This window comes from Homalodisca vitripennis, chromosome 1 (assembly GCF_021130785.1).
Source record: "Homalodisca vitripennis isolate AUS2020 chromosome 1, UT_GWSS_2.1, whole genome shotgun sequence".
In the NCBI taxonomy this organism is placed as follows: Eukaryota; Metazoa; Arthropoda; class Insecta; order Hemiptera; family Cicadellidae; genus Homalodisca; species Homalodisca vitripennis.
The window spans coordinates 226,851,740-226,879,170 of NC_060207.1; the positions used below are offsets into that span (position 1 = coordinate 226,851,740).

General features: G+C 35.2%; 1 protein-coding gene across 4 annotated transcripts in view; it reads left to right on the top strand.

Moving 5' to 3' along the window:
• LOC124353117 (early growth response protein 1-B) overlaps nucleotides 1–27,431 on the top strand; it is a 310,807-nt gene that overhangs the window by 235,257 nt on the left and 48,119 nt on the right. The window contains exon 1 of one of the 4 annotated variants that reach the window (XM_046802953.1): nucleotides 8,720–9,019. The exons of 2 other annotated variants lie outside the window; for them this stretch is intronic. In XM_046802953.1, the coding sequence (XP_046658909.1) occupies nucleotides 8,809–9,019 (211 nt within the window). In that variant the 5' untranslated portion in view covers nucleotides 8,720–8,808. Of the gene's footprint in view, nucleotides 1–8,719; nucleotides 9,020–27,431 lie in introns of those variants that run through there. One more of the 4 variants, XM_046802954.1, reaches the window with a different exon arrangement.

Sequence of the window (27,431 nt, forward strand, 5' to 3'; positions counted from 1 at the left end):
TATTAGCGGCAAGGACAAAATTAACAGTTCCCCTCATGTGTATTATTCACTTTGAAAGAAGGTTTTGAATTTTAAACGCTTGATATCTGAAGTTATTTTTGTCAGAAAAGAATAATGACAGTAACAATATCTTATCATCATTTCTTGAATTTCTCTTAAAGAACGATAGAAAAAAAATTGTAAGTTCTAAGATTATAAAGTAAAGGCGTAAATAATTATTTAGTAAACCCCTACGAAATCGTAAATGTTATTAATTTATTAATAATGAGGTGTTAAAGTGAAGAAAGCTTACATTTTGAACAAAAAACAGTGTTTCTCTCCATATTATTGGTTTTCACAATCCACAAAAACAAAACAAAAAACCATTTGTATCGCTCTAACACATGGGTGAAAAAGTATCGTAACAGTAAAAAATGTACATCTCCGATGTAATATAGATGTACATTTTAATGTATTAGACGTATGTTTAGCGTGTGCGAGAGAGGTCTCCATCAGGGATCTTCCTTAGAAGAACAAACTAGTCGAATATTACACCGAAAGAGTTCGACTTACATATTCGATTGTATATATCGATACTTAAGGCTTACATTGTTGAGGATAATCCAGGCAAGGGGCACCAAGGACGCAGACTACCGTATGTCACTTTCCCCATTTACCTATGCCCCCCAGTCGCAACACCAGTATTTATACATCATTGTGTGGTAATAGCTTCAATATACCGTAAGTTACAATTAACAAGCTGCAGTAGTCCATACAGTCCAGGCCTAATGAGAGATCTCCTCACGGTCCCAGATAAGCCTCTTGTGGACCGTTACTGCAGACCGAAGTTAATATTCATGTTCTGTGTACACAATGGAACTTGGGAGCTTTATATGAGAACGAATCGCGATACATCGGATCAACCATTCCAGGAATTGTACAGGAAGTCATGGCTAGTAATTAATTAGTTTGTGAATAAAAGTGACCAGTCGTTAACGCATTTAAAGTAACTTTCTCTAGTTTTACGATCTGCGACAAAAATTTTTATTCGTTTTAATATATTTGTCTGGAATGCATATTTTTGAGTAAAGAAACGGTTTAACAGAAATGTTGTCATTAATACCAAAATACTCTTAAAATCATATTCAACATCCTGGACAATATAAAAACATCTCTTTATGCATTCAGCATTGACATTGTGTTGTGGAATTTTACAAGTGGCTTAAGGGAAAACGAACACTAACATGCCTCAACGAACCATTCTTTCCTAGACTACAGTCTAACTCAGTAAAATAAGGTAAAATAAGGGTGCAACCTCGGAATGAAAGATAATAAGCTAAAAATTTGCATACGTCTTTATTTTGATGGTATATAAAACTTACCTCAAAAGTCTCATATAATCACGTGTACGCGACTTAAGATAATTATTTAAGGTCAAAGGTCACTAAAAGCAGTTTTTTGTGAATATCTCGTTTCCCTTACGCTAAATGACTTTGAAGGTAGTTAGAGAAATTGTAGAACGGAAAATTCTCTTCAACTTGTGTCTAAAGTAATTTTATGTACGTTCAACCCTTTTTGAGATACAGCGCAAAGAGTAGGGGACCGCTTACCTGTATATACGATAATGCGAGTTCAGCCAGTAGAATAAAATAAATAAATGAGTTATATTGTTAATTATTCACTTAATATTATTATTATTATTACTTAATACTATTATTATTGTTATTATTATTATCATTGTTAAATTATTATTATTATTTATTATTTAATATAGGTACCATATTTATAGATATTAATTATAAATGATATATTCTCTAAATAATACTGATTTTATTTTTACCAAACATACAATATTAAAATACTTTAGACAAACGTTGAAGATAATCTTCCGTTCTACAATTTCTCTAACCACCTTCAAAGTAATTTAGCGTAAGGGAAACGAGATATTTACAAAACACTGATTTTCATGACCTTTGACCTTAAATATCTTAAGTCGCGTACACGTGATTATATGAAACTTTTTAGGCTTTATACGATAAAAATAAAGACGTATGCACATTTTTAGCTTATTATCTTTCATTCCGAGATTGCATCCTTATTTTACCGGACTAGTCCGAAAAAATTGACTCCACAACCCAAAACCTTATAAACGATTGTCTTGGAAAGATACATGAACTTAATAAGAATTTCCCCCTTATAGCGAAAGTAGGTAGGATTTCCTCCTAAAACGTTCTACGTAAGTTTGTATATTTTCTTCATCGGAATAACAAGATAAATTCAACTATTGCACTGGAAATCCTTTGATGGAAAGTATATTGCAATAGACGGTATTAGTCGCTTTTTGACCGAAATAGATTTCCAAGAGTTAAATACGGATACAGTGTTTTTTTATCGGAGCAATAAGATACAGACTAAAACAACTGTAGTGAATTTTAACGGTCGGAAGTAGACATATTTTAACCTAAGTAGGCTTCTCAGTCACACGTATCTATACGTTTTCCTTCGTCGAGACAACAAGGCAACCTCTCATATGGTACTGGAAATATCTTAGACCGAAAGTATATGGCAAGGACTGGAAGTAACCTCTTTTTGAACCATATAGGTTTCCCAGACCAGTCTATTTGTATTTTCTTGATCGGGGTATCAAGGCAGATTCAACTGTGACGTTTTGGAAATATAATTAAATCGAACCAGAAATGTTCCTCTACGTGCAAAACATGACATAAGAGTCAGGTTAAATTATGATTCTCTTAAGCATACACTGAAATAATGTGTACCTGATGCGTGTCTATTACGTTTTAAAAATGCCATAGTACTCCATCATATTACGTTATAAGTGCTTTCAATAAGTATTGTAAGGACTTCAATTTTGAAAAATGTGTGTGAAGCCGCGGGTAACAGCTAGTCTGTTATATTATGTAATTTAAATATCTCAATAAGGTCCTTTAAGAACGAAAAATTCCTGTTCGATTCCAATAAGGTGCCAGATAGGATCTCAGTTACACAGAAAGACTTTACAGACTGTTGTTCAATTGGTTTAGAAAGTAAATTTCTTTTCTGTGATCCAAGGTGTAATGCAATTATAACTTTATTGTAAGTATAAAGTTTCAGACTTTGAAAAGACATCGATAAATATCAGCCTTTGAAATAATCTGCAATGATGATCATTATGGATATAACGTAATTCATACATTCAGCTAAAGCATTCAAACAAACAACAAGCTCAATTAAATAAAAGACAGTTTTCTGCTGATTCAATACATTCTTTTCTATTACTTGATAAGCTGAAGCCTCTTCTTTCCATTGTTTGGCCACTGACTACGAGGCTTGCTCGTAGAATACAGTATCTTTCACGTTTTTATGTTATTCACAGATGCAATCATGAGGCAAGAGAAACAGGCATTGCTGAAGTGTTGCATGCAAAATTTCAAATCTATAGGTCATTTCACTCTTAAGATGTTTTACGGACAGTTAGGCAGACAGACAATCAACAGAAGAGAAATTTACACTACCTGGCAGACAAAAGAGAAATTGTGTCAACCAACTGAGTGATAGGGTTCAACAATGCTCAGCCTAATTCCATGGTTTGGTTTGTCAAGCACCATCGTATAATTCATTCTGCTGGTGGCACGGTAGGACTTCTTTTGCTGGTAGAAAAGGAAAGGACGGTCAGGATGTGATAGCTGCAGCGTGCGCTTATCACTGCCACCCCGTCAGGATCAGGATCAGATAACCTATCCAATTAAGGATCTGCGAATCAGATCATTAAGATTTAAGGATAGCGCAGCATCGCACGTCATTAGTTTAATTAGACGTAATTAGGGTGGTTGTCGCGTTCTCCGGTGGGCTGTGACAGGACCGGGTGTCCTTTTGTCCTTCCCTTCCAGTCGCAGGACGGGCAGGACGTTTGTCCAGCCGGGTCTGTGGAAAGTCTCTCCAATAACGCAGAGTATAAGAATTCAGTTCATGATATAACAACTATTTTGGGAATTGCCATTGCAATTGAAGAGATAGTAGGAATAAGTATATGTGCTGCCTATATAAATAGTATGTTGACTAAAGCAGTAAATAATTAGTTACTTGTTTATCCGGACTTTGAATACAAGCATGCTAATTTTGAAATTAACATGTGCTTTGTACCCCTTCATTGCTCGAAATGCAATACTGATACTCACTCCCTCACTCACTATTACTGTGGGGTTCAGCCTAATAAGTACTATGAACACTGCCTCTCAATAATTCCTTAGTAATTGTAATGGTGATCAGAATTCAACAGGAGTACTTGATGAATTAAAAAAGAAATGTTGAAACAAAAGTTTGGCCGTATGCTTTACAGTTCATTATTTCTGAAGACATGAAAAAAGAAAATCTTTTTGATAAGTCCGGCCATTTGAAGCAGAATATTGTGTATGTGGGGCATTTTATAATCAGGTCCATGTTTTAGTTACAATATTGCTTAAAGTTCTTCTACTAAATGCCTATAATTCCAAGAAGAGTGATAAAAACAGTTTATGTTTCTGTGTTCAGGGAAGTTATCTTATCTTCAAAACAAAAGCGTTATCCAAACGAAAACCCGATTGTACCACCTTAAAATGATTCTACTTTCATGTTGAATCAAGCAAGGTCCACTAGATCTAGAAAATTACCTATTGAAACATAATCCTTACAGCGCCCGTGGTGTAGGGTAATTAAAAAAGAGCTCCGGTTTTGATGTACCAAATTTATTTTAATAAACAAGTAAAAAATAAATACATAAACATGTTCACATAACCTTTCGATTTCACGAATGGAAAATGAAGTGATGCATTCCCAAGATAAGAATAGCCAATTAAAGTTGTGAATGTTAAATTTAGTAAATGGATACTGGACTCTTCACATCAAATATTGTTCGTTTAATATAATGCACATGGCTATGCTTACGTTACGTATATATTGGATGTGAATAGTCACTAACTACGTTAAAAACATTTTCTTAAGTCCAGTACTCATCTACTATTATTAAGTTTAACTTTCACAACTTAAGACAATACGAGAATATTACACCATCTTCAAAAGGACCTTGATTGTAAATGTTTCAAACTTTAAAAGAACATATTTTTTTAGAGAGTCAACCCTTTTAAGTCGGATTTGTGGTATTGTACTCTACTAATAAAGACCTTTAATTTGATGTACAACTCGATCTATGCTTTAATTTAAGATTTCCTTCTTGCTCCTTGCGGACCACCTTCCGGACATGATAATAAATCGCAGTTAGTTCAAAAAGTAGATTTATAGGCGCAGTAATGATATATTAAGTTTTATTGCTTTGCCTGTAATCGTTCGGGAATTTGAAAGCTCGTGCGGGACATTTTTACACCCTGCATTAATATACCTTTTGTGAGACTGAACCTAATTGACACGATTTTATTTCTTAACTAACATAAAACTTGTAAAAACTATCTTATATCATAGTTTTTTCCGAAATTAGTGCTAATTACACGTCAATGGAACGTATTGCTCAACAAGAACTCGAGTACTACCGGGTTTACATTGCCGCCGCCTGCGCGCGGTTTAGCCCTAATTTGCCGCGCACGCGCGCGCGACCTTGACTCTGAAAGGCTCATGACGTCACACGTGCACTGCTCTCCGTATTTATAGCCACGGGCAATATTTGCTCCGTGATCTCACTTGTTTTTCATGTATTTTTGTGTGCCCCCTCCCCCTCCCCCGTGACGTCACAGGTATGCCAGCTGTTGCCAGAAATGCCTGGCTCCATTTAAGCCACATTCTGGCGCCTCTGTGTGAGGATAATTATATCTGTTTTACAAGCGTTCCCCACCTGTAATACTCGGTGTGGGGAACAGTGACTCGTCCTCTGTAACTGGACTGTACCGTCTCAGTCGACGATATCTGTGTAATATTTGTCAATCGGTTTACGAGAAACGCAATTCGTAAAAGGCTAATTTGGCGGCAACTCTATTGTATTCGTTTAGTGGAAGGGTGTTTCAGTAATTAATCATCTGAAGAGTAATATAGTAAAGCAAAAATTATCGATTAACTTAAGACTCGTAGTGTAGTACAGCAATTTGTTTATGTATGCCACACGAAGAATTTTGTTGTACTCAGTGATTACTTACTCGTGAATAATATTTTCCTGATTAATTGACAGAAGCATTGTACAGTCATCCCCAGTAATTGAGACTCGTGCTGTAATACCGTCATCTCTTAAATACTGAATAATCACATGAAGCATTGTGCAAGAATTTCTCAGTGATTAATAACTCGTACTATTGTGCAGCTATCTTTTACTGATTAATAACGCGATGAGTTGTGCAGTAACTTCCTACTGATAACTCGTACTAGAGTGCAGTTATCTCTTACTGATTAATAACACAAAGAGTTGTGCAGTAACTTCCAACTGATTAATAACTCGTACTAGAGTGCAGTTATCTCTTACTGATTAATAACACGGAGAGTTGTGCAGTAACTTCCAACTGATTAATAACTCGTACTAGAGTGCAGTTATCTCTTACTGATTAATAACACAAGAGAGCTGTGCAGTAACTTCCAACTGATTAATAACTCGTACTAGAGTGCAGCTATCTTTTACTGATTAATAACACAGAGAGTTGTGCAGTAACTTCAAACTGATTAATAACTCTTACTAGAGTGCAGTTATCTTTTACTGCTTATTAACACGAAGAGTTGTGTAACACTTCCAAAGGATTTACAACTCGTACTATAGTGCAAAATCATGTACTGCATAATCATCTGATGCACTTTACGAAATTACTCCTTGAGTTTTGTTAACAAAGAGAATGTTCTTTGCATTCTCCAGTCTGATGGTTATGAAATAAATACACTTGGATGAATTTAATTTGGGTTGTTTGAAAACCATAACTCGACACACAAAAGAATAAATTATTGTTAGCTCATTCGTTCAGTTCTCACAACATCTCAGTGCAAAGTTTTCACATATCTTCTTTGCACAGTTCTCATAACATAATCTTCTCTGTGCACAGTGCTTGTTTCATCTCGGTGCACAGTTTTCATATCAGGTCTGTGCACAGTCTCCTATAATATTTTCGGTGCACAGTTCGCACAGTATATTGGTGCACAGCTCTCTCAACAAAACCTAGGTGAAGCAGAACAAAATGTGGTCCATTTAAACCACACCGACGATAAAGTAATCATGTAAAAACCCCTTCGATCTTCAGCTTGCCCTTGAGGAGGCTTTCCCTGTACTGTTAAAACCATATGGCTCTTTTATTTCTTTAAAAGTGTAAGAAATTGAAAGATGGTTGCAACCGCAAACTATGAAACGTCTTAGCAACAGTCGATGAATTTGGCATGATATAAATTGCGTTTCCGACAAGATAACGATTAAACGGGTGATGTTTCTCACCACAGCAATCGATGTGAATCGATTACGTAAGTTTCCAAGAGGCCTAAAAAGGACTGACTACTATTGATATTATGTTAATATGGAGATACTAATGTGATCCTGTCTCAGTTTTCATCACGTATTGTCTACATGGACTCGTACGCGTTTCTGCCACCTCAAAACTTCCTTTGAGAGATTAGCATCTGTTCGACCGATACAAAACTCTCTGAAGTTGAGGAAAAAGGCTGGATCTAGTCTTTCAAGTAATGGACCAGGAAATTCTGATCATGTCGACAAAAGAACCCTGTGTGCCAACTACACGTCATATACAACCGTTTTTCCATATCTTTCACAAAGGGAAATTCCTTGCAAATGACACTTCATGCAAGTGGCGGTAGTGAAGATACTGAAACTGTTGGATAAGGAAGAATAGTACACTGTCAAGCGTACATGTTACTGCTTAACTTTTTCGGTAAAAAGTATTACGTACGTCGACCGGTACATATCGTATCAAGAATATGTATAGGAACAATAACATGCTTATCAAACTATCGAAAACCCTCTTGCATAACAATCCCCTATTCATTGCCACGAAACGGAAATCTTAGAAAGTACATCCCTACTTATGAGTCTCTGGACCATAAATCTCTGCGTTTACCTCATTTGGATATGTTTTCATAAAAACCACCCGGCCCAATCTTAGTAGTAAAACATTTTTGACATTTGAGGTAGGTATTCGAATTTGGTCGGGTAAGAGACAATTTAGTGGAGAAACCCGACCGGTTCCAGTCGGAGTAATTAATCAAACGGTTTTGATTAATTACATTGAGTTTAATTAATTAAATACCACTGGCCCAAATTTCATTAGTAGCAATTCGCTTACGGTTGTTACTTTCACACAATGATTAATGCATTCAAAATTATCAAAACTGTTCCAATTGCAACTGTTCTTTTATGAAGGCAGTAAACATGGATTTTGAGATAAGCCTTCCCGGAATCCAAGCAAGGCTGGAGAGATTGACCTTCCAGTCTGGCCAGCCTATTGCCAGACACCACATATACAGTGTGTGCAGTGAACCTGCCGCGGCGGTAGTGTGTGTGTCTCCAAGAGCATGACTCACGTGAGGACGGAATTAGCAGTGCCGTAGCTCCTCGGTATATTTCCGTATCCGTCCAGCCGGAGCGGAGTACGCAGCTGGGCGGGATTCCGTGACGTATACCGCCTTGGCGTGTCAATACGCCCGTTTTGGGCCGCGATGTCGGCGAGCGGCCGGGGCGTGGGCCGAGCGTGAGCGTCTCGGCCGGTTTCCAGACGTGACGTATCCGTGACGACACGTACCCCACTGCCACCGGACCACGGGGGCGCTCCATTCATCGGTTCGTGCCAGCGGAGTGTCCGCGTCGTGTCCGAGAGTGCCGGAGTGCGTGATCGTGCCGTGAGTGCTGTGCAGTGCCGGCCATGGGGGATGGGGAGAGACGCCGCCATGCTACTCGCCATGAAGAGGGAGCCGGACGACGTGCCTGAGGGGGAGTCTCCTGGAGGAGCGGAGTTCCTGGACATCGTGCAAGTGCAGAGGCTCCTCAGGCCGTCCTTCCCCTATAATGCGCATGCGCACAACCTCCACCCACCACCCGGCAACATCGAGGATTGGTTCAATCTCTGGTTCAACAACACAGGTAGGCTTCCGACCTACCGTCACGGAAAAGCTCCTCATAGTTACTACAGAAGTTATAGCAAGGTCTTAAATGTTAGTTGGGTGGGAACGTCTCACAAGAAGTTGTGTACTTGTGAATTTCAAACTGACAGTGGAAATAGTTTAGGATTTACAGATCATTATAGTATGTGCATTCTAGAAAATGTCTTAGTTCGTAAAGATCTTTGTATACACCATTGTACTCCTTAAACAGATTACTTAAACTAAAATTACACTTTAACCTATACACGGGAATTTTGAGTTCTCAGTCCAAAAATCTGTACAATTTTCTCCGCCAATCCATGGACGACTATCAGCTGATCCGAACACAAAACAATATGGCCGCCGGCCGCCATCTTTGATTTTCCCAAGACGTCACACGTGGGCACACGTGCTTTCAGCAGGAAAGAAGAGACGGAAAATACAAATAAACAATAAATAATGCAATATAATACTTGTAAAGTTTAGTTTAGAACTTTATTAAATCCATGCTATAATTAAAAAAGACGGAATTATTTAGGTAGGGTTTCAAGTTACATGGCTATGGTCAGTCCTAAAGACAGAATTTATGTTTTGATCAACGCCGTAGCATGCGGTAATTCATAATTTATGTTTTCATTTATACACTCAGTAGTCAATTATTCACATTTCTGAGCTTCAGTTTATCACTTTATTCATTCACCTGCTCAGGAATTTTTTATTGAATAGTTTTTACTACTTAATGTTTGGATATCTGAAGATTAAAAAGGAACTGGTACTGAAATTTAAGCCGTATTTCAACTTGCACAATGATCCATCCATAACTGACCTATTACGGTGGTGGATTTACCTGCAACTGTAGGCAAGGCTTGATAGTCAAGTGAAGATTATAACTGGATACGACAAACATTGATAATACATATCTCTTAAAATACCACATGGATGACAAAACCGCCAAGGAATACAACAAATACGAACTGAGTGACAAACGTAGATACCAAGGTTCGGGATTGATGACAAACTGAGGTACCAAGATTCAACATGGATGACCTATTCAGGTACCGAAGTTTGACCTGCACGATAAACTCAGGTACCGAGGAATATGACCTGGATGACAAAGTCAGGAACCGATGTCGAACATTGATGATAAAACTTAGGTACCAAGATTAAATTTGGATGACAAAACTCGGGTACCAAGGTTTGATATGGATGACTACTTCAGGTACCGAGGAATACGACCTGTATGGCAAACTCAGGAACCAAGGTTGAACATTGATGACAAAACTTAGGTACCGAGATTCAATATGGATGACCTATTCAGGTACCGAAGTTTGACCTGCATGATAAACTCAGGAACCGAAGTTGAACATTGATGACAAAACTCAGGTACCAAGATTCAATATGGATGACCTATTCAAGTACCAAGGTTTGATATGGATGACTACTTCAGGTGCCGAGGAATATGACCTGTATGGCAAACTCAGGAACCAAGGTTGAACATTTATGACCAACTTAGGTACCAAGATTCAATATGGATGACTTCTTCAGGTTCGACCCTCTAAAGCCTTATCCAGTCCGCCCTCATGGGCCACTGGCCTGTGCGATGATCTTATCAAACAGAATAAGGGGGAGAGTCGATACAGTACAAGGTCAATGGTACTGATAAAAAGTGCAATGGTCACAGACAGGATTTGAACTTGCGTTATCTCTAACTCAGACCCAAAGTCCAACGACCTTGACCGCTCGGCCATCGGCACTCCCAAATATACCCAGGTACATTGTTTCGACCTGAAGAGGAGGAATAACACAAGCTACATTGCCATTGAATTTTTGCTGTGAATATTCCATTGGCCGGCCAAGAAATCAACTCATGTCCTAGTACTTCATTGTAAGAAGGAAATATATACATATCGGAGCACGACCTGAGCTACAGCAGTTTTATCCCAATTACTGACAATCGGGTTGACCTCACTTCGAACTAAATTTACGTGATTTATTTATTTATTTCCAACGGTAAACCATTATAATTCTTACAACATATTTGACACAATATTTCACACAGTAAGATGGCATAGCTTACAATATAAGACATAGAAACAACTGACCAGAAAGACTGCAAATGATGCCAATGGATAGGAAATTAAGTGAATAAGTGTCATTAAAAAGTATGTATCTGAATATATGAATTAGTATTTATAGCAATCAATAAATTATTATAAGAACAATATCGTTCTCTTCAATAATTCCATTATTAAGTTTGAATAAGTTTACAATTTGATTAGTCAGTCGCACAAAATTCTTAATAAGTTATTTTTTATTGTTCTGGAAATATATAGGTGATTAGAGTTCATTGTGCCTGTTTCTTATCAAGCATTTGCTATAAACAGAAATGTAATAGCCTATTTGCTAAATGTGCAGCGTAATTTTCTACGCACTATAGTTTAACAGTCTAGAGTAATCTGAGTAGTCAGAGAAGGTGCCAGTGGAAATTTGCTGCTGATTCTTCAGACTCGCTTCCGGGAACTTCTTATCAACATCCTGAGCCACGCCATCTGCACTCAACAGATTTGTGTCTGCTGTGCCTCTGAGCTCAGCTCATCCCGAGACCACAGTCTACCCTTGTCACGGATTAGTAATTTACTCTAAATCTACAACAATACCAGATTAGTAGTACCTGTGTTACTGTTCCTAGTGTGTCTTTTAATTATGAAACCTTACACTTCTAATTCAGAATTTATACATATATAAACAACTTAATTTGCGTTTCTTCTCAGAGAAAACCGATAGGTAAATTGGATATTAACAACCGGAATAATTTGAATAGAAGCAGAACGAAAAAAGACGCTGATTCCCACAGTACCAATTGTCAAAGTTATTCTCTCAGAGACTCCCTTACTGGGAATAATAGATGGATCATAAAACAGAACCTCCTAATGCTCCAATTGAACATATTTTCCGTCTGTAACAATGTATGTGGTCCCATTAAAATAGTGAAACGTACGTGTAAATGCTTTGAGGAATTAGATTCTCCAAAGACGAAGACAATGGAACAAGTGATAATAATGTACTTCAGAGAGAGCAGTTTTTAAAAGATCTCAAAAACGATAAATAAATCACTTCCATAATTATTCAATGTCTTTGGTCAATGTTAAGAACTTTGATGCAATGTGCCAGATTCTGTAAAGAGCTAATTAGTACCAACAGTTGGTGGTATGAACAATAATTCACTGGAACCTAAGTAAATCGTAGTTCCAACAGGTGTCGCCATAGGTCGATCTAATCAGAGTCCAGTTGGGCGAAAATGCAGTGTGGAGCGGTTCAACAAAAATGATTATTTTTTTATCTAATACGATTATTGGTTACCGCTCGAGGGACTGGATAAATTGATATCTATCTATTTGTCTGTCCCGTATATCCGCACGATATCTCAAAAACAAACTGACCTATTATAGAATTGAAGTTTTGTGAATGCATCGTGTACCAATATATCTCTAGGAATATTTCGTCTATAGACTTCAAATTCAGTACGAAAGTTCATTTCTAAAAAGACAATAATGCTTTCCATAATCGTGCATGTCCATCCCTGGAATTTGGCTCAGTGTTATTGAACCCTGTCAATCAGGAGGCTGACTCAATTTATATTCTGTCTGTCTGAAAAGGTAAACATTTCTTTTCTGTATCAATAGATAAGATAATTCAATTAAGAAACTCTCGAAGATTAAGTTATCTTCAGAGTTATCAGGCTTGAAATTCCGCCATACAACCTCTTATTATCCTTAGGGGTCTTTATTTGTATTTGTTATATTTCAAACCGATTTTAAATTATAACTGTCCATGTTTATTACTTTTTCGACAGTTACAGCTTACAATTGCTTAGAAATATGAAACGATAGCTCAAAATTCAAACGTAGAATGCCGCACGGCAATCTAGATTTCTATACCCCTTCTAATAGTTATTGATAGGAATTAAAGCTATCACACATGGGGTTGTGATAAGCATTGAACAGAGCTTTTTGTATTATACTAACATAGCCTATTCTTACTTTATGATGTAACTCCTTTTAAACTAAGTATTAACTTTCAGGTAAGTGTATCAGTATTTTGAGATTTTAGTGTTTAAATAAATAAACTTAAAATTAATTAATTGTTCGTGTTTATTTTTATACATCTCAGTGGAGAAGGATTCATTTGAGTTTATAAAGAGCTATTTAATCTGTTATAATAATTTTCAAATACATCAAACATGCCCTTCAATATTATTGTTATGATAATAGTTAGTACCACTAATAAAGTTATATAATACTGTTCTCCAAGGATTAAATGTCAAGTAATTAAGTAATTCCTATAGCAGTGATTATGTACTTATCTATTCAAAACCTATAACAAAAGAAAACAATGAAAACTAGTAATATTTAACGATTTTACCTGCAAACTAACAGTTGTACTCAACTACTTAACCTGTGCATTGAAAGTATATAATAGTCTACAGTACTGTTGAAGATTATTGTTTAAGATAGAGTAAAATTTAATCCCTCATACTTTTTAAAAGTAAAAAAAAAAAAAAAAAAAAAAAAAAAAAAAAAAAAAAAAAAAAAAAAAAAAAAAAAAAATAGTATTATATAACACAAATGACTACGTAACAAACAGATTATGTGAAGGAAACTGGATTTTTCCGGACATTTGCCATCGTTGTGAGAAGAGATCATGATTGCAGATCTCTCAAAACGTAATGTTACTGATTTCTTGTTTCACTGAACGATGGCAAATGTCCGGAAAAATCCAGTTTCCTTCACAATCCTTCCATGGTCAAAAATAACCTTCAAACAAACAGAAAAAATCCTGTTTCCTTCACATAATCTGTGTGTTACGTAGTCATTTGTGTTATGTAATTTAATTTTTTTTACTTTTAAAAAGTATGAGGGATTAAATTTTACTCCATCTTAAACAATAATCTTCAACAGTACTGTAGACTAATATATATTTTCAATGGACAGGTTAAGTAGTTGAGTACAACTAATAGTTTGCAGGTAAATCATATATACATACACTATTGATCAAACTAGTTACGTAAGAAACACAACTGCGTCAATAGAATATCGGACATTGCCTCGCCTTTGGTATTGTCTTTGCTGGTACATCCGTCATTTTATACCACGAAAATGTAACAATTATTGTTTAAGTACAACTGTCTTGTTGAAGACCGGTAGTGTACTCCGTAATCTAGAGCCCATGACGGACAGACAGCACCGATATTCAGTGTTGACAACACGTTGACAGTTGAACGGTTCATTGTTACTAATTTGCCCCATCTACTCGGCAAGGACGCTCTAATTGCCAGATAATATTGTATTTTGGTGACACAACTTCTACTCTGTTACGCGCTACTTATTTTCTCCTGAAAAACAACATTTTATACTTATGTAAGGTCTTATCGTTATTGGTTTTTTTTCAAAATAATTATTCAAACTGGTTTGTTTACAATATAAAATTAACTGTAAAAACATATCCATGTATTCTACTGGCCAAAATATTCCATATACTTACATTTGCTTATCTCTTTCAAAAGCAAATAGTAAATATTGTTTTCACCTTCTCTCATCATTACTGGAATTGAACTTACCTAGTGATCCTATTAAATCAGTTTTATTTTAATGGAGTAAATTAATAAATTACTTATAAAATTAATAAATTAATTATGTAGTTTATTAATAATCAATAAACTTACTTCATCACTTTTTAATTTGAATAGTCAGATATAACATACATAAATCTACGTTTTTATGAATTAAAAATAATACATGTACAATATTGTATTTAATGGCTATTCAAACAACTCAGGCTTCACTCAGGTTGAATTCAAAATTTCTATTCTACAGCAAATTTGTTATTGACAGATGGAACATCAGACAATCATACATTCAAAAGAAGTGTTTAAATCCACAGAAAATCACAAGTAAAAGAAATGTTTTGGATAAACAAAAGAAAAATTGTGGCAGGCCTAAGAGATAGGATTTAACGACTCTCAGCCAAATTCCATGGTGAACTAATTGCCAATTCACGCAACGTAAACAAATTCTTGCCTCTGTTGAAATAGTCTACAGATCTAATCTTTCACAAGACAACATGCCACGTGATACATTCACATTTTTTTCATAATAAAAAAAGTCTACACATCAAGCAACCTGGTAATATCTTATGACTTTACCGGATTTGTTTACAAATTTATGTGTTCCAATATTTTCTCGGAGCCGTCATGGTTACCCATAAGACCAATATAACAATATGCACCATCATCGAACTCAGTGTTCCTCATAAAGAAATGAAGCTTCATACACAATTTTTAATCTATATTCATTAGTTTAGGAGGTATCGTGTGAACAGGCAGATAGAGATTAATTACACTTTTCAGTCCCTCAAGTGATACGTTTCACTAACGTTCAGCCAATAATCGTTTCTAGCAATGACTTAACTTACGAGATCAAGTAAAGGTCCAGCGAAGTCTAATTGTGAAGGCAGGAAGACGGAGGTCCATCTGAAAAGAAGAGTTAAGAGCCGGAGCAGACGTAACAAGATGAGAGGATGTGATTGACCCATTGACACTGCAGGTCATGTCATCACTTCCTCTGGTCTGTGGGTCAGTCAGATGCTCCAGCATGTCCCCGACCTTTGCATCAGCCGCTTGTCCTTTCACTGTGTTCGGTCTACTTGTCAAGGAGAGTCGGCTTCTTCTTGTCTGAACTTGTTGGATTTGCATTTGGGTTTTCGTCGTGTGTTGGATTTGGAGCATGATACTCAGTAGCATGATACTTGAATGGCCTTCAGTTTGGGCAATACGGGAATTTCAATTTCTTTGAGAAAGCCTTGGATGTCAAGGAACTATAATAGAAAATTGGAGTATCCTAGCATTTTAGAAGTGGGTTCTTTAGTGATATATAGTGAATAACATTTCTTTCACTAAACTGCCCATTCTTATGCAACAATAGTGCTTTTATCAACTACTACAAGGAACTACGTGGCCATTCACTTACAACTCCATTTGCACGTACTTATGAAGAGCTCAAAAACAATAAATATATCACTTCCATAATTATTCAAAATCTTTGATCAATGTTAAGAACAATAATTCACTGGCACCTAGGGAACTCGTAGTTCCAACAGGTGTCGCCAGAGGTTGATCTAATCAGAGTCCAGTTGGGCGAAAATGCTGTGTGGACCGGTTCAATATAAATGATTATTTTTTATCTAATACAATGATTATTTGTTATCGTTCAAGGAACTGGAGCAATTTATACCTGTCTGTCTGTCTGTCTACCTGATTGTCTGTCCGCACGATATCTCGAAAACGAACTGACCTATAAACTTGTACAAATATATCTCGAGAAATATTTTGTCTATAAACTTCAAATTCAGCACGAAAGTTCATTTATACATAGAATAGAATATATTTCCTATACTCTTGCACGTCCATCTTGAAATTTGGCTGAGCGTTATTGAAGCCTGACATTTAGGCTGATGATTGCCGCAATTCGCAACGCATTCTGTATTGGATTTCGAGCATGATACTCAGGACCATGGTATTTGAATGATTTAAGAAAAATGTCAAGAAACTATAATTGAAAATGGGATTATCCTAGCATCTTAGGAATAGACCTTTTAGATTTTCCATCGAATTTCTTTCACTAAATTGCCCATTCTTCCGCAACAAGTGTTTCCATTAATGTCTACAAGGAACTACCTGGTCTCTCTCACTGTTTCAACTCGATTCGCACGTACTTATGAAAAGCCGCAATTTGCATCGCATCTTCATGTGTTGGATTTGGAGTATACATACTCAGGACCATGATACTTGAATGATCTTCAGTTTGAGCAATGTGGGAATTTCAATTTCTGTGGGAAAGTCCTGGATTTAAGAAAAATTTCAAGAAACTATTATGAAAAATGGGAGTATCCTAGCATTTTATAAATTAATTCTTTAGATCTCCACAAAACTTCTTTCACTAAATTCCTCATTCTTCTGCAACAAGTGCTTCTATCAACTTCTACGAGGAAATTCGTGGTCTCTCACTGTTTCAACGCCATTCGTACGTACTTACGAAAAGCCGGAACTTGCAACGCATCTTCATGTATTGGATTTGGAGCATAATACTCAGGACCATGACACTTGAACGACCTTCAGTTTGGGCAATATGGGAATTTAAATTTCTTTGGGAAAGTCTTGAGATTCAAGAGAAAAATTTCAAGAAACTATAATATAAGATTGGAGTATCCGAGAAATTTAGGAATAGACCTTTTAGATTTCCATAAAATTCCTTTCACTAAATTGCTCATTCTTCTACAACAAGTGTTTCTATCAACTTCTACAAGGAACTACGAGGTCTCTCACTGTTTCAACTCGATTCGCACGTACTTATGAAAAGCCGCACAACACGTAGGCATATTGACAAGTGTTATTAAGAGTTTTTGCCCCTTGATTTTCTCTAAGTATCCGTTCACTTTAGATTAAAAAGTGGTTCTCTCCCGCTACGGGAGAACGATGAGTTCACCGCCAGATTTGCAGGGTTCAGTGACAGAGTCCCGCGGGAGGCGGACAGGATTGCCTACTCACACTCCTTGTTCGGCGACCCGTTCCTAACATGAGTCCCCCGTCTTGGTCCCCTGTCTGCTCTTGGAAAGGTCCGGGTCGTGGGATCTCCCTCGCAACGAGGCTTTCCCCAAAATTATTTCATCTTTAGACTTTCAATATTTTAATATAAGTGCTACATTTTTAAACAAGAATTGTTATTTTTGTCAAATGTCGACTCTCTGGGATATCAAATAAACAAATTGGCAGTGCATTTTGACCTTCACCTGGATTAATCATTGTTTCATTTCTTTAATTTTCAACTGAAAAATAGAAGTTTCTCATAATTACTTTAGGGATTGTAGTCACTTAAAATAATAATTGGGGCTGTTTAAAAATTGTTTCTGCTGAAAAAACCCTGTTGAAGATAAGAGTATAAATGTTTCAAAATACATATATAAAGGAAGACTGAAAGGAATTACGTGTTTTCATAGAACATTTAATCCCCTCAAAAATATTTTATTTAAAACTTGATATTTCCTAGAAATATATTTCATTTAAAATGCTATTTTCCTTAAGTATTAGTAAAATAAAAAGAAATGCCATATTTACAAACTTGATATAAAAATCAATTCTTGTACTTTGTCCTTGACCCTGGTTAAAAAATTTTCGAAATTTAAATCTAAATGCATAGACTCTATGGAATTTTCAGATTTTTAAATATTTCTCATGTTCTTAGGATAGAAGTGTCCTATGGGACTGCAGTGCGAAACCTTCATTAAAAATCAACCAAACTAATGGTTAATTTTATGATCATAAAGTAAACTATGTTCTCCAACTGACTCAAAAACGTCAGCTACTGAAAACATGTTTCATGAGTGTATTTTGATTTTGATTTGGGTTATATAATTTTATTTTTTGGTCAGATCCTATTAGTAAAAATATTGTACCTATTTGGCCACATAAAGAAACTCATCGTATTCGTCACCTACTCTTTCCTATAGGACTATCCCTTCTTCTGACACAGGGCAAGTCCCTAAACCTTGGTTCAAACTATACCTGTCGCAATTATACAAAGAATTTAATATATGTCGACACACTTACATTTCCAAAATAATTTCCTACTACTTTTAAAAGAAAGTGGAGGTCATTTAAAGTAAAATGTAAAGTTAATTTTAAATGTTCAGAATAATACTTTCCCAATTTATTCTTCTTCTTTTTGAGATAGGATAGGTTTCACATAATTCTAAGAGTCTTGATTAAGTTATTTTTTAGATGAATTATTTTAGATAGTGCCTTTTTAAGTTGATTAATTGGAGATCATTACGTTCAATGATCATTAGGCTCAAATAAGTCAATTTACCAGATAGTGCTGAAGACTAGTTATGGGGTGTCCTCCGAATATTTTCCGGGAAGGTGGAATAACTCCAGAGATAACATGTCTCTGCAAGCCCTTATCTGAGGCACAAGACTTGTTTTTACTTCATATCGGTTATCTTAGTCATAACGTCTCGACAGAGTGATTGGCCAAGGTCTTATGGATAATGGGAGGAGAGGTGGAGTTATTGGACGTTGCCATGACAACGAGACTTGTGCTCATAATGTAACGAGGCTAGTGATTTTTAATCGACAAGCATCTTCGATGCAATGCTTAGATCTCAACCAATGTATACTTAAAGAGCCCATAAAGTCATCTTGAGGGGTGGATTTGTTGAGTTTCTATATTTGACATTCAGTTGCGTATCTGATATCGTCTCTGTATTATGGCTCACTTACATATGATGAGTAGTTACATGATAGTATCCAACTACTTCCATACATGGGTAGTTAACTGTTACTAAGAATCCAGAAGGGTGATGTTGATAGCATCTGGATAACTTTACTACATATAACTGTCCAGGTGAGTGTATAATTTAGTATATAATTTTCAGTTTACACCAAACTGTAATTATTTTGTAAAGCATTTTTAGCTCTTGGTTGTTATCTTATATACAAAACGAATTCCATAAATTAAAACCACATGTACCCGAAGAGATTCAGTAATAAAGTACAAATTTTACCTGCAGTTGGAAGCATGGAGCTGAATTGAGCGTAGATGTATTGATTTATGAGGTGAAAAAGGGTTAAAAGGAGGTCGGCATCTCCTTAAAAGAGTAGGGGTTTTAAAGACTTTGAGTTCTGTTTTGTTGACACAATGGTTTCATACAGCATTATCTGCAAGAAACAATAACTTCAACTGTTTAAAAAAATCTGAAGGATATCTTCAACGTTTTATGTGCCTAAAAACATATTGCATCGAAGAACCTTAGTCATGAAAATTCTAACCATTTTAGGGAACGCAAGTAATCCTCGTGGTTTCATTTTTTGTACATATGATATCATCATTTTAGCCTTAATCTACCCTTCCCTATGACCCACGGGTCAGTTCGAGATCTTATCATATATTATTATCATATTTTAGTCATATCATAAAAACATAAAATCTCTTCATTAACTTCGATTCAGACTCTGGTCTGTGTGGCCACCGGATCCCAATGTGTTGAAAAGTCATAATCAATAATTTACACAATAGTGAACCAAATCTTTCCATACCGATCAAACAGGATTTTATTTTAAATGTTATAAAATTATTGAAGTGACTACTTCTTTTGACGAACGTTTAAAAGATTAAAAATAAATCTATTAGATCTTTTCTAGCTAATAAAGCAGTAGTGTAATTTAATCCTGGAAGTATTAGGAATTTAGTCTTTCTGTTAGTTATAATTATAAACTTTACTCAATTAAATTGAGCTTTACCTTAAATTAACTTAAAAAATAAATTACGTAAAAACAGAGTTTAATATAAATTTCGCTGAAGAAACGTCAAAACCGTTAACAATGTCAAACGATAAAAAGTTAGGTACAAGAGATAATGAACAACAGTAGATGCTGTGTTTACAAGACATTTAGCAATATTTTATTCCGGAATTTTTATGTCTTATTCAGTTATCATAAACCCATAATGAACGTAATGACAATGAAAATGAAGTAATTATTTCAAAAATACAAGATTGTAGTGAAAATGATAATGACCCACTTATACAAACGAGTATAAACGATACTAATAAAAAAACGTATCCATATTTACATTACTTAATTATTTAGACGACAGTGATCATTGTAATATATGAAACTAAAAAAAAGAATTTAGTTCCTCATATTAAAATATAAAAAATAACCATTTAATAATTAGGAAACGTACTTTTTCGTCACTTCTATCAATCTGTTCGCAATTGCCTTTTAATTTTTAATTTTTTTATTACTTTTGTATCCTGAGTTTTGCCACCTGAAAGTATCCAGACACGAAAAGTGGCATCGTGTTACTTGCGGCGAAGATGCCCGAGCCCGCGCGGTGTGACCGACTCAGGACGCAGCAGCTTGACCCTGTGTCACCTTCCACCCCTAATCGCTGAATTATGCCCCACCACATCTGCATAGTGCCCGCCCACTGTCGATGGGCTGTAATTATTATTGTGTTAGCCTTCCTGCAGCGTGTCTCCAAAAACGTCAAAACTCTAATTTCCATAATGCCCTGTGAACGGTGCGCTCTGGTGAGTAATGTGCGCCTCGGGCTCGAGTCGCGCCTCGACCACTCGCTCGTCCAGGCTCGTGAGCGCATTGTTAGGCAGAGTTAAGTGATTTCTGTTTCTTACATTCCCGCGTTATTTATACCTCAGGTCCGGCCACCTGCTCTACAGACTTGCTTACTTCAGGTGCCCCGTTTGTTTACTGATAGCGAAGCGTTTATCTATAGAGGATTTCGTGGAAATGAGAGATAAAAACGTAGATCAAACTATAAATTTTCAGCAGTTAAGGTGGTGAGTGCCTTCGGATATTGGTCAAGCTAAATATTATTTTAGAGTTATTCTCATTCAGCGAGAAATTTTAGGTGTTAAAATAATATTTGGGTTATCTTGAACATAGTTTATTTAAAAAAATCTTTTACCTCAGGTCCGGACACCTGCTCTACAGACTTGCTTAATCGAGGTGCCCCGTTTGTTTACTGATAGCGAAGCTTTATCTACAGAGGATTTCGTGGAAATGAGAGATAAAAAAGTTGATAAATTTATCAATTATTTTGCAGATTAAGTTGGTCGTGATTTAAGCCTTCGGAGTTCGGTCGTGCTAAATATATTTTTATTTTAGTGACAGTCGTTTAAGATTGCTTTCCTGAAAACGAGAAAAATAGATATTCACTTAACTTGGAATTTTAGGTGTTCAAGAAATATTTGGGTTATTTTGAACCACAGATGTTTTTGCTTTATGTATATAAATAGTAAGTACCATGGTTTAATTTTTAAAAATGAACAAAATTATTATTTTAAATATTAAGCATAAATCATTGAAAAGTGTCAATCACTGATGTCAAAACTCTTACATTTTGTATAACTTTCCATTCTAATTTAAACAATTATTTCTTGTGCTTAATTTAAAAAGTGACCAAAATTTCTGTCTGGAAAGTCTCGTAGATTAATCAATCAGTAATGTTTTAAATAATATAAAGGACATGGGTATCAAATTACTTAATGAGATACAGACAGCATCATCCTAATAGATTGTACCACTCCGACCGTACTCCGTGTAAAGGCAGAAATCATCAGTATTCATGGTTTTCAACAAAGACTGGAACTCCATTTTAGAACACAAATTGTTTCAAAATTCATAAACAAATTTTATATTTAATTATTTAATATATTACTCTAAGTATAACATTTGGCTAAATACATGTCACAAATATCATTTTCATGATATTTTTTAAATAATTATGTAACTGACTTAAGAATAAAGGTCTTGCACTACTCTGCTTATTGAGGTATATATGAGAACCTTTTGGATTGACTGTGGAGAGCTGACTGAAACTAATTGACCAACAAGAATCATGTAAACTGCTTTTCATCTGTCTTAGATTTTTCCAAAGTGGCTCAGCTTGAGGTGGTGTTATTCTCCATGGCCAAGTTCTATGGTCAGTTTGTTGTATTTGCATATTTCCACACCTCCGGCTATTTATCAATTTTGGAAGATAAATCAACGAGAACTAGCAATTATTAAGGACCTGGCAGGACCTTCGTGTTGTCAGATCGTCCGAATGTATGTGTGATAAATCGTGACATAAAGGTGATAGAGACTTGGTCCAAGGAAAAACGTTATTGATTTTGTAAAAGGTCATAGGGCGGTCCGTCTGTGTTTTTGTCAGCCTGTTTGATAACTATTTCGTTACGCTCTGTTGAGTTCTTCGATACTTCGTGTATCAGTTTATTGTATTCAGTAAAATTGACATTTGGAAGTAGAAACATTTGGAGTCGTATAACTAAGTACTTTAAAGAACAATACACTGATTTAATTGTGTCTCTACTTTTCACAATATTCGGGACAATTAACTGATTTAACCCCGTCTCTACGTTTTACAATATTCAGAACAATGCACTAATTTAACTCTGTCTGTACGTTTTACAATATTCAGAACAATGCACTGATTTAACTCTGTCTGTACGTTTTACAATATTCAGAACAATGCACTGATTTAACTCTGTCTGTACGTTTTACAATGTTCAGAACAATGCACTGATTTAACTCTGTCTGTACGTTTTACAATATTCAGAACAATGCACTGATTTAACTCTGTCTGTACGTTTTACAATATTCAGAACAATGCACTGATTTAACTCTGTCTGTACGTTTTACAATATTCAGAACAATGCACTGATTTAACTCTGTCTGTACGTTTTACAATATTCAGAACAATGCACTGATTTAACTATGTCTGTACGTTTTACAATATTCAGAACAATGCACTGATTTAACTCTGTCTGTACGTTTTACAATATTCAGAACAATGCACTGATTTAACTCTGTCTGTACGTTTTACAATATTCAGAACAATGCACTTATTTAACTCTGTCTGTACGTTTTACAATATTCAGAACAATGCACTGATTTAACCCTGTCTGTACGTTTTACAATATTCAGAACAATGCACTGATTTAACCCTGTCTGTACGTTTTACAATATTCAGAACAATGCACTGATTTAACTCTGTCTGTACGTTTTACAATATTCAGAACAATGCACTGATTTAACCCTGTCTCTACGTTTTACAATATTCAGAACAATGCACTGATTTAACCCTGTCTGTACGTTTTACAATATTCAGAACAATGCACTGATTTAACTCTGTCTGTACGTTTTACAATATTCAGAACAATGCACTGATTTAACTTTGTCTGTACGTTTTACAATATTCAGAACAATGCACTGATTTAACTCTGTCTGTACGTTTTACAATATTCAGAACAATGCACTGATTTAACTCTGTCTCTACGTTTTACAATATTCAGAACAATGCACTGATTTAACTCTGTCTGTACGTTTTACAATATTCAGAACAATGCACTGATTTAACTCTGTCTGTACGTTTTACAATATTCAGAACAATGCACTGATTTAACTCTGTCTGTACGTTTTACAATATTCAGAACAATGCACTGATTTAACTCTGTCTGTACGTTTTACAATATTCAGAACAATGCACTGATTTAACCCTGTCTGTACGTTTTACAATATTCAGAACAATGCACTGATTTAACTCTGTCTGTACGTTTTACAATATTCAGAACAATGCACTGATTTAACTCTGTCTGTACGTTTTACAATATTCAGAACAATGCACTGATTTAACTCTGTCTGTACGTTTTACAATATTCAGAACAATGCACTGATTTAACTCTGTCTGTACGTTTTACAATATTCAGAACAATGCACTGATTTAATTCTGTCTGTACGTTTTACAATATTCACAACAATGAACTGATTTAACTGTGTCTCCACGTTTTACGATATTCGGGACAATGAACTGATTTAACTCTGTCTGTACGTTTTACAATATTCAGAACAATGCACTGATTTAACTCTGTCTGTACGTTTAACAATATTCAGAACAATGCACTGATTTAATTCTGCTGTACGTTTTACAATATTCACAACAATGAACTGATTTAACTCTGTCTGTACGTTTTATAATATTCAAACATATCATCAAGAATATTCATTTCATTCAATACATAATAACAACCAAATTTAATATCTTGCTACATTTTTTACCGGTTGTTCCATTGAACACTACTATTCCATATTTAAACCTCTATCCTGCAAATGAATACCGTAAATCATTAACAACTTAGTACTTCATCAAATTAAAAAAAAACGAATTAAAATTTAATCTTTACAAAATATTAAAGAGGTTACAACTTATAAAATTACTGATTGTTTATTAGCATAAGCACTGTTCTGGGGACTTATTGGTACTAAAATATATAATGAGTGGTTAGCTATCGTAGAAGAAGAAAGGCTATCTCTATGTTGTATAGTAATTAGAGAAATATTTCATCTACTGCTCTTGCAACTTGATAAATTTATTCTAAATTCATATATCCTTTTCCTTGCATACTAAAGACCAGCTGTCAGATACGCAAATAAACCAGCGTCAGGTAATCTTACTAAGACCACAATTGTTTGAAGATTTTTTACCTCTTTAACAAGTTGGCTAGCGATATGTATTAGGTTCGTCAAGGAAAAAATTACTGCAGATATTTTTAACCATATTGATCCTCGAATTTCGATCCTGACTAAAATTATCACAGTTGACGATGAATTTATTCCTCAGATGGGGAAATTCTAGTATGTATGCCATGAAAGACCTTTTGTTACAAAATGGTGCTAGGCTTTTGGACTGATAGTTTTGAACAACAGAACGTCCTGAATGTGAGTCCTAATTGTTACTCTAAATGTTCTTCTCTAACCAGAATATTTTTATGTAACATTAGAACTTCTAGAAAACCATCGGACACAGAACTATTTGGAAACCGATGCTTGAAGAGAAAAGGAAGCAAAGGTAATGCATACTGCGTGGCTGCAACATCTTTAACAACGGCGCCTGGAAAATATATTACTTTGACTTTGATTTTGTCACAAAGTTCTAATCTAGTCTATAACACTGATTTGCATCTATGTTGCATCTATTTGTTATACTGTAGAATTATTTGTAAAATTTAGATTTACAAAAGTTGTTCAAGATGAAATTAGCGATGAGATCGAACCTCTGTACTCAAGAGTGGTTCCTCTAGCGTCCACAGCCTCCAGAATTGAGACATGGGCTGGAGTCCAGAGGCCTGTGCTGGTTACACATTATGCGCCGGCCCGAGCCACTAAGAAGCTTATTACAGGGTTGTTTACCGCTACGAAGTGCCATCAATCATGTTTTGGATTACCTGAAACAAACCAGTTTGGCTACCAAACCAGATCAACAGACCTGCGGTTTTGATTTATTTCTATCAATTATCGGGTTGTCCATCATAGCGTTTCTGGAAGCTGGAAACAAGCTCGTATTTTTAAATAAATTAGGCCTCTTCAACGTCTTTTCGAGGATTACGCTTGGGTTGTTTCCGTTCTGTGTGTTCGTAAAAATTCCGCTTTTTAAAATTTGAGAGCAACTGCGTCATTAAATAGTATCGATTGTTTTGTACAATATGGTAAGGTAAGTGTACGTCACGTAATGAGTCACGCAACAGACATTGCTGAGATTGCATGCAGTTTTAACTCTATGCCTCATTTCATTAAATTTTATTTAAAAAATGTTATATGATTGAAATCGGGTTTGTTATATGATTGAAATCGGTTTGTTATATGATTGAAATCGGTTTTTTATATGATTGAAATCGGTTTTTTATATGATTGAAATCGGTTTGTTATATGATTGAAATCGGTTTGTTATATGATTGAAATTGGTTTGTTATATGATTGAAATCGGTTTGTTATATGATTGAAATCGGTTTTTTTATATGATTGAAATCGGTTTGTTATATGATTGAAATCGGTTTTGTTATATGATTGAAATTGGTTTTTATATGATTGAAATCGGTTTGTTATATGATTGAAATCGGTTTGTTATATGATTGAAATCGGTTTGTTATATGATTGAAATCGGTTTGTTATATGGTAGGACATTTATTCTGCGATTTTCTTGCTACTATCATTGCCATAATATCAATGTAAAAATGCTCAGCCAAATTCCTAAAAGTAACATGCACCATAATCAAACTCAAAGTTACTTACAAAGAAATGTAGCTTCGTGCAAAAAATTTAAGTTTATAGGTTAGTTTACTTTTAATATACCGCGCAGAGATTGACAAACAGATAGAATCTAAATATTTTGCTAAAGAAGTAGTCACTAAGAATAATTAATTAGCACAACTGTATTGTCCTATATTAATGTTTTAAGTAAAGCATTTACTACACATATGGTTTTTTTATATTTTTGGATTTGAAAAGACAGATTGACATAGAGATTAGTACCCATAAATATTTATTTTTAATGTCTCTTAGGAATACTTTTCTCAAACGAGAAAATGCCGTTTTGTACATTTAAAATAAACCAATCAACTACCTGAAACTTTTTTTGAAGTGAAAGGGATCACACACGTGACTGGCTGGTCAATCGATAATTACTCAGAGTTTAGTTATTTAAATTATAGGTTTTGGTATTTGAACGGACTGTTTATTCTATTAGTATATTACAAAACTATGAGAAAATTATCAGCTAAAATTGGAAAAAATAGGTCAAAAAATAGGATCCAACAGGACATAAAACTTGTTCTGACATAACTTCCAATTTTCTGAAGTATTATTATTACTATAAAAAATATTTTTACCTTTTGTGTTTGGATTTTCGCTACTTTCCTAATTTCTTTGTGTCAGTAACTTTGATAACTTGACAAATAGGCTACTTTCTGCACTTAATTAAAACAACCATATAAATTAAAAC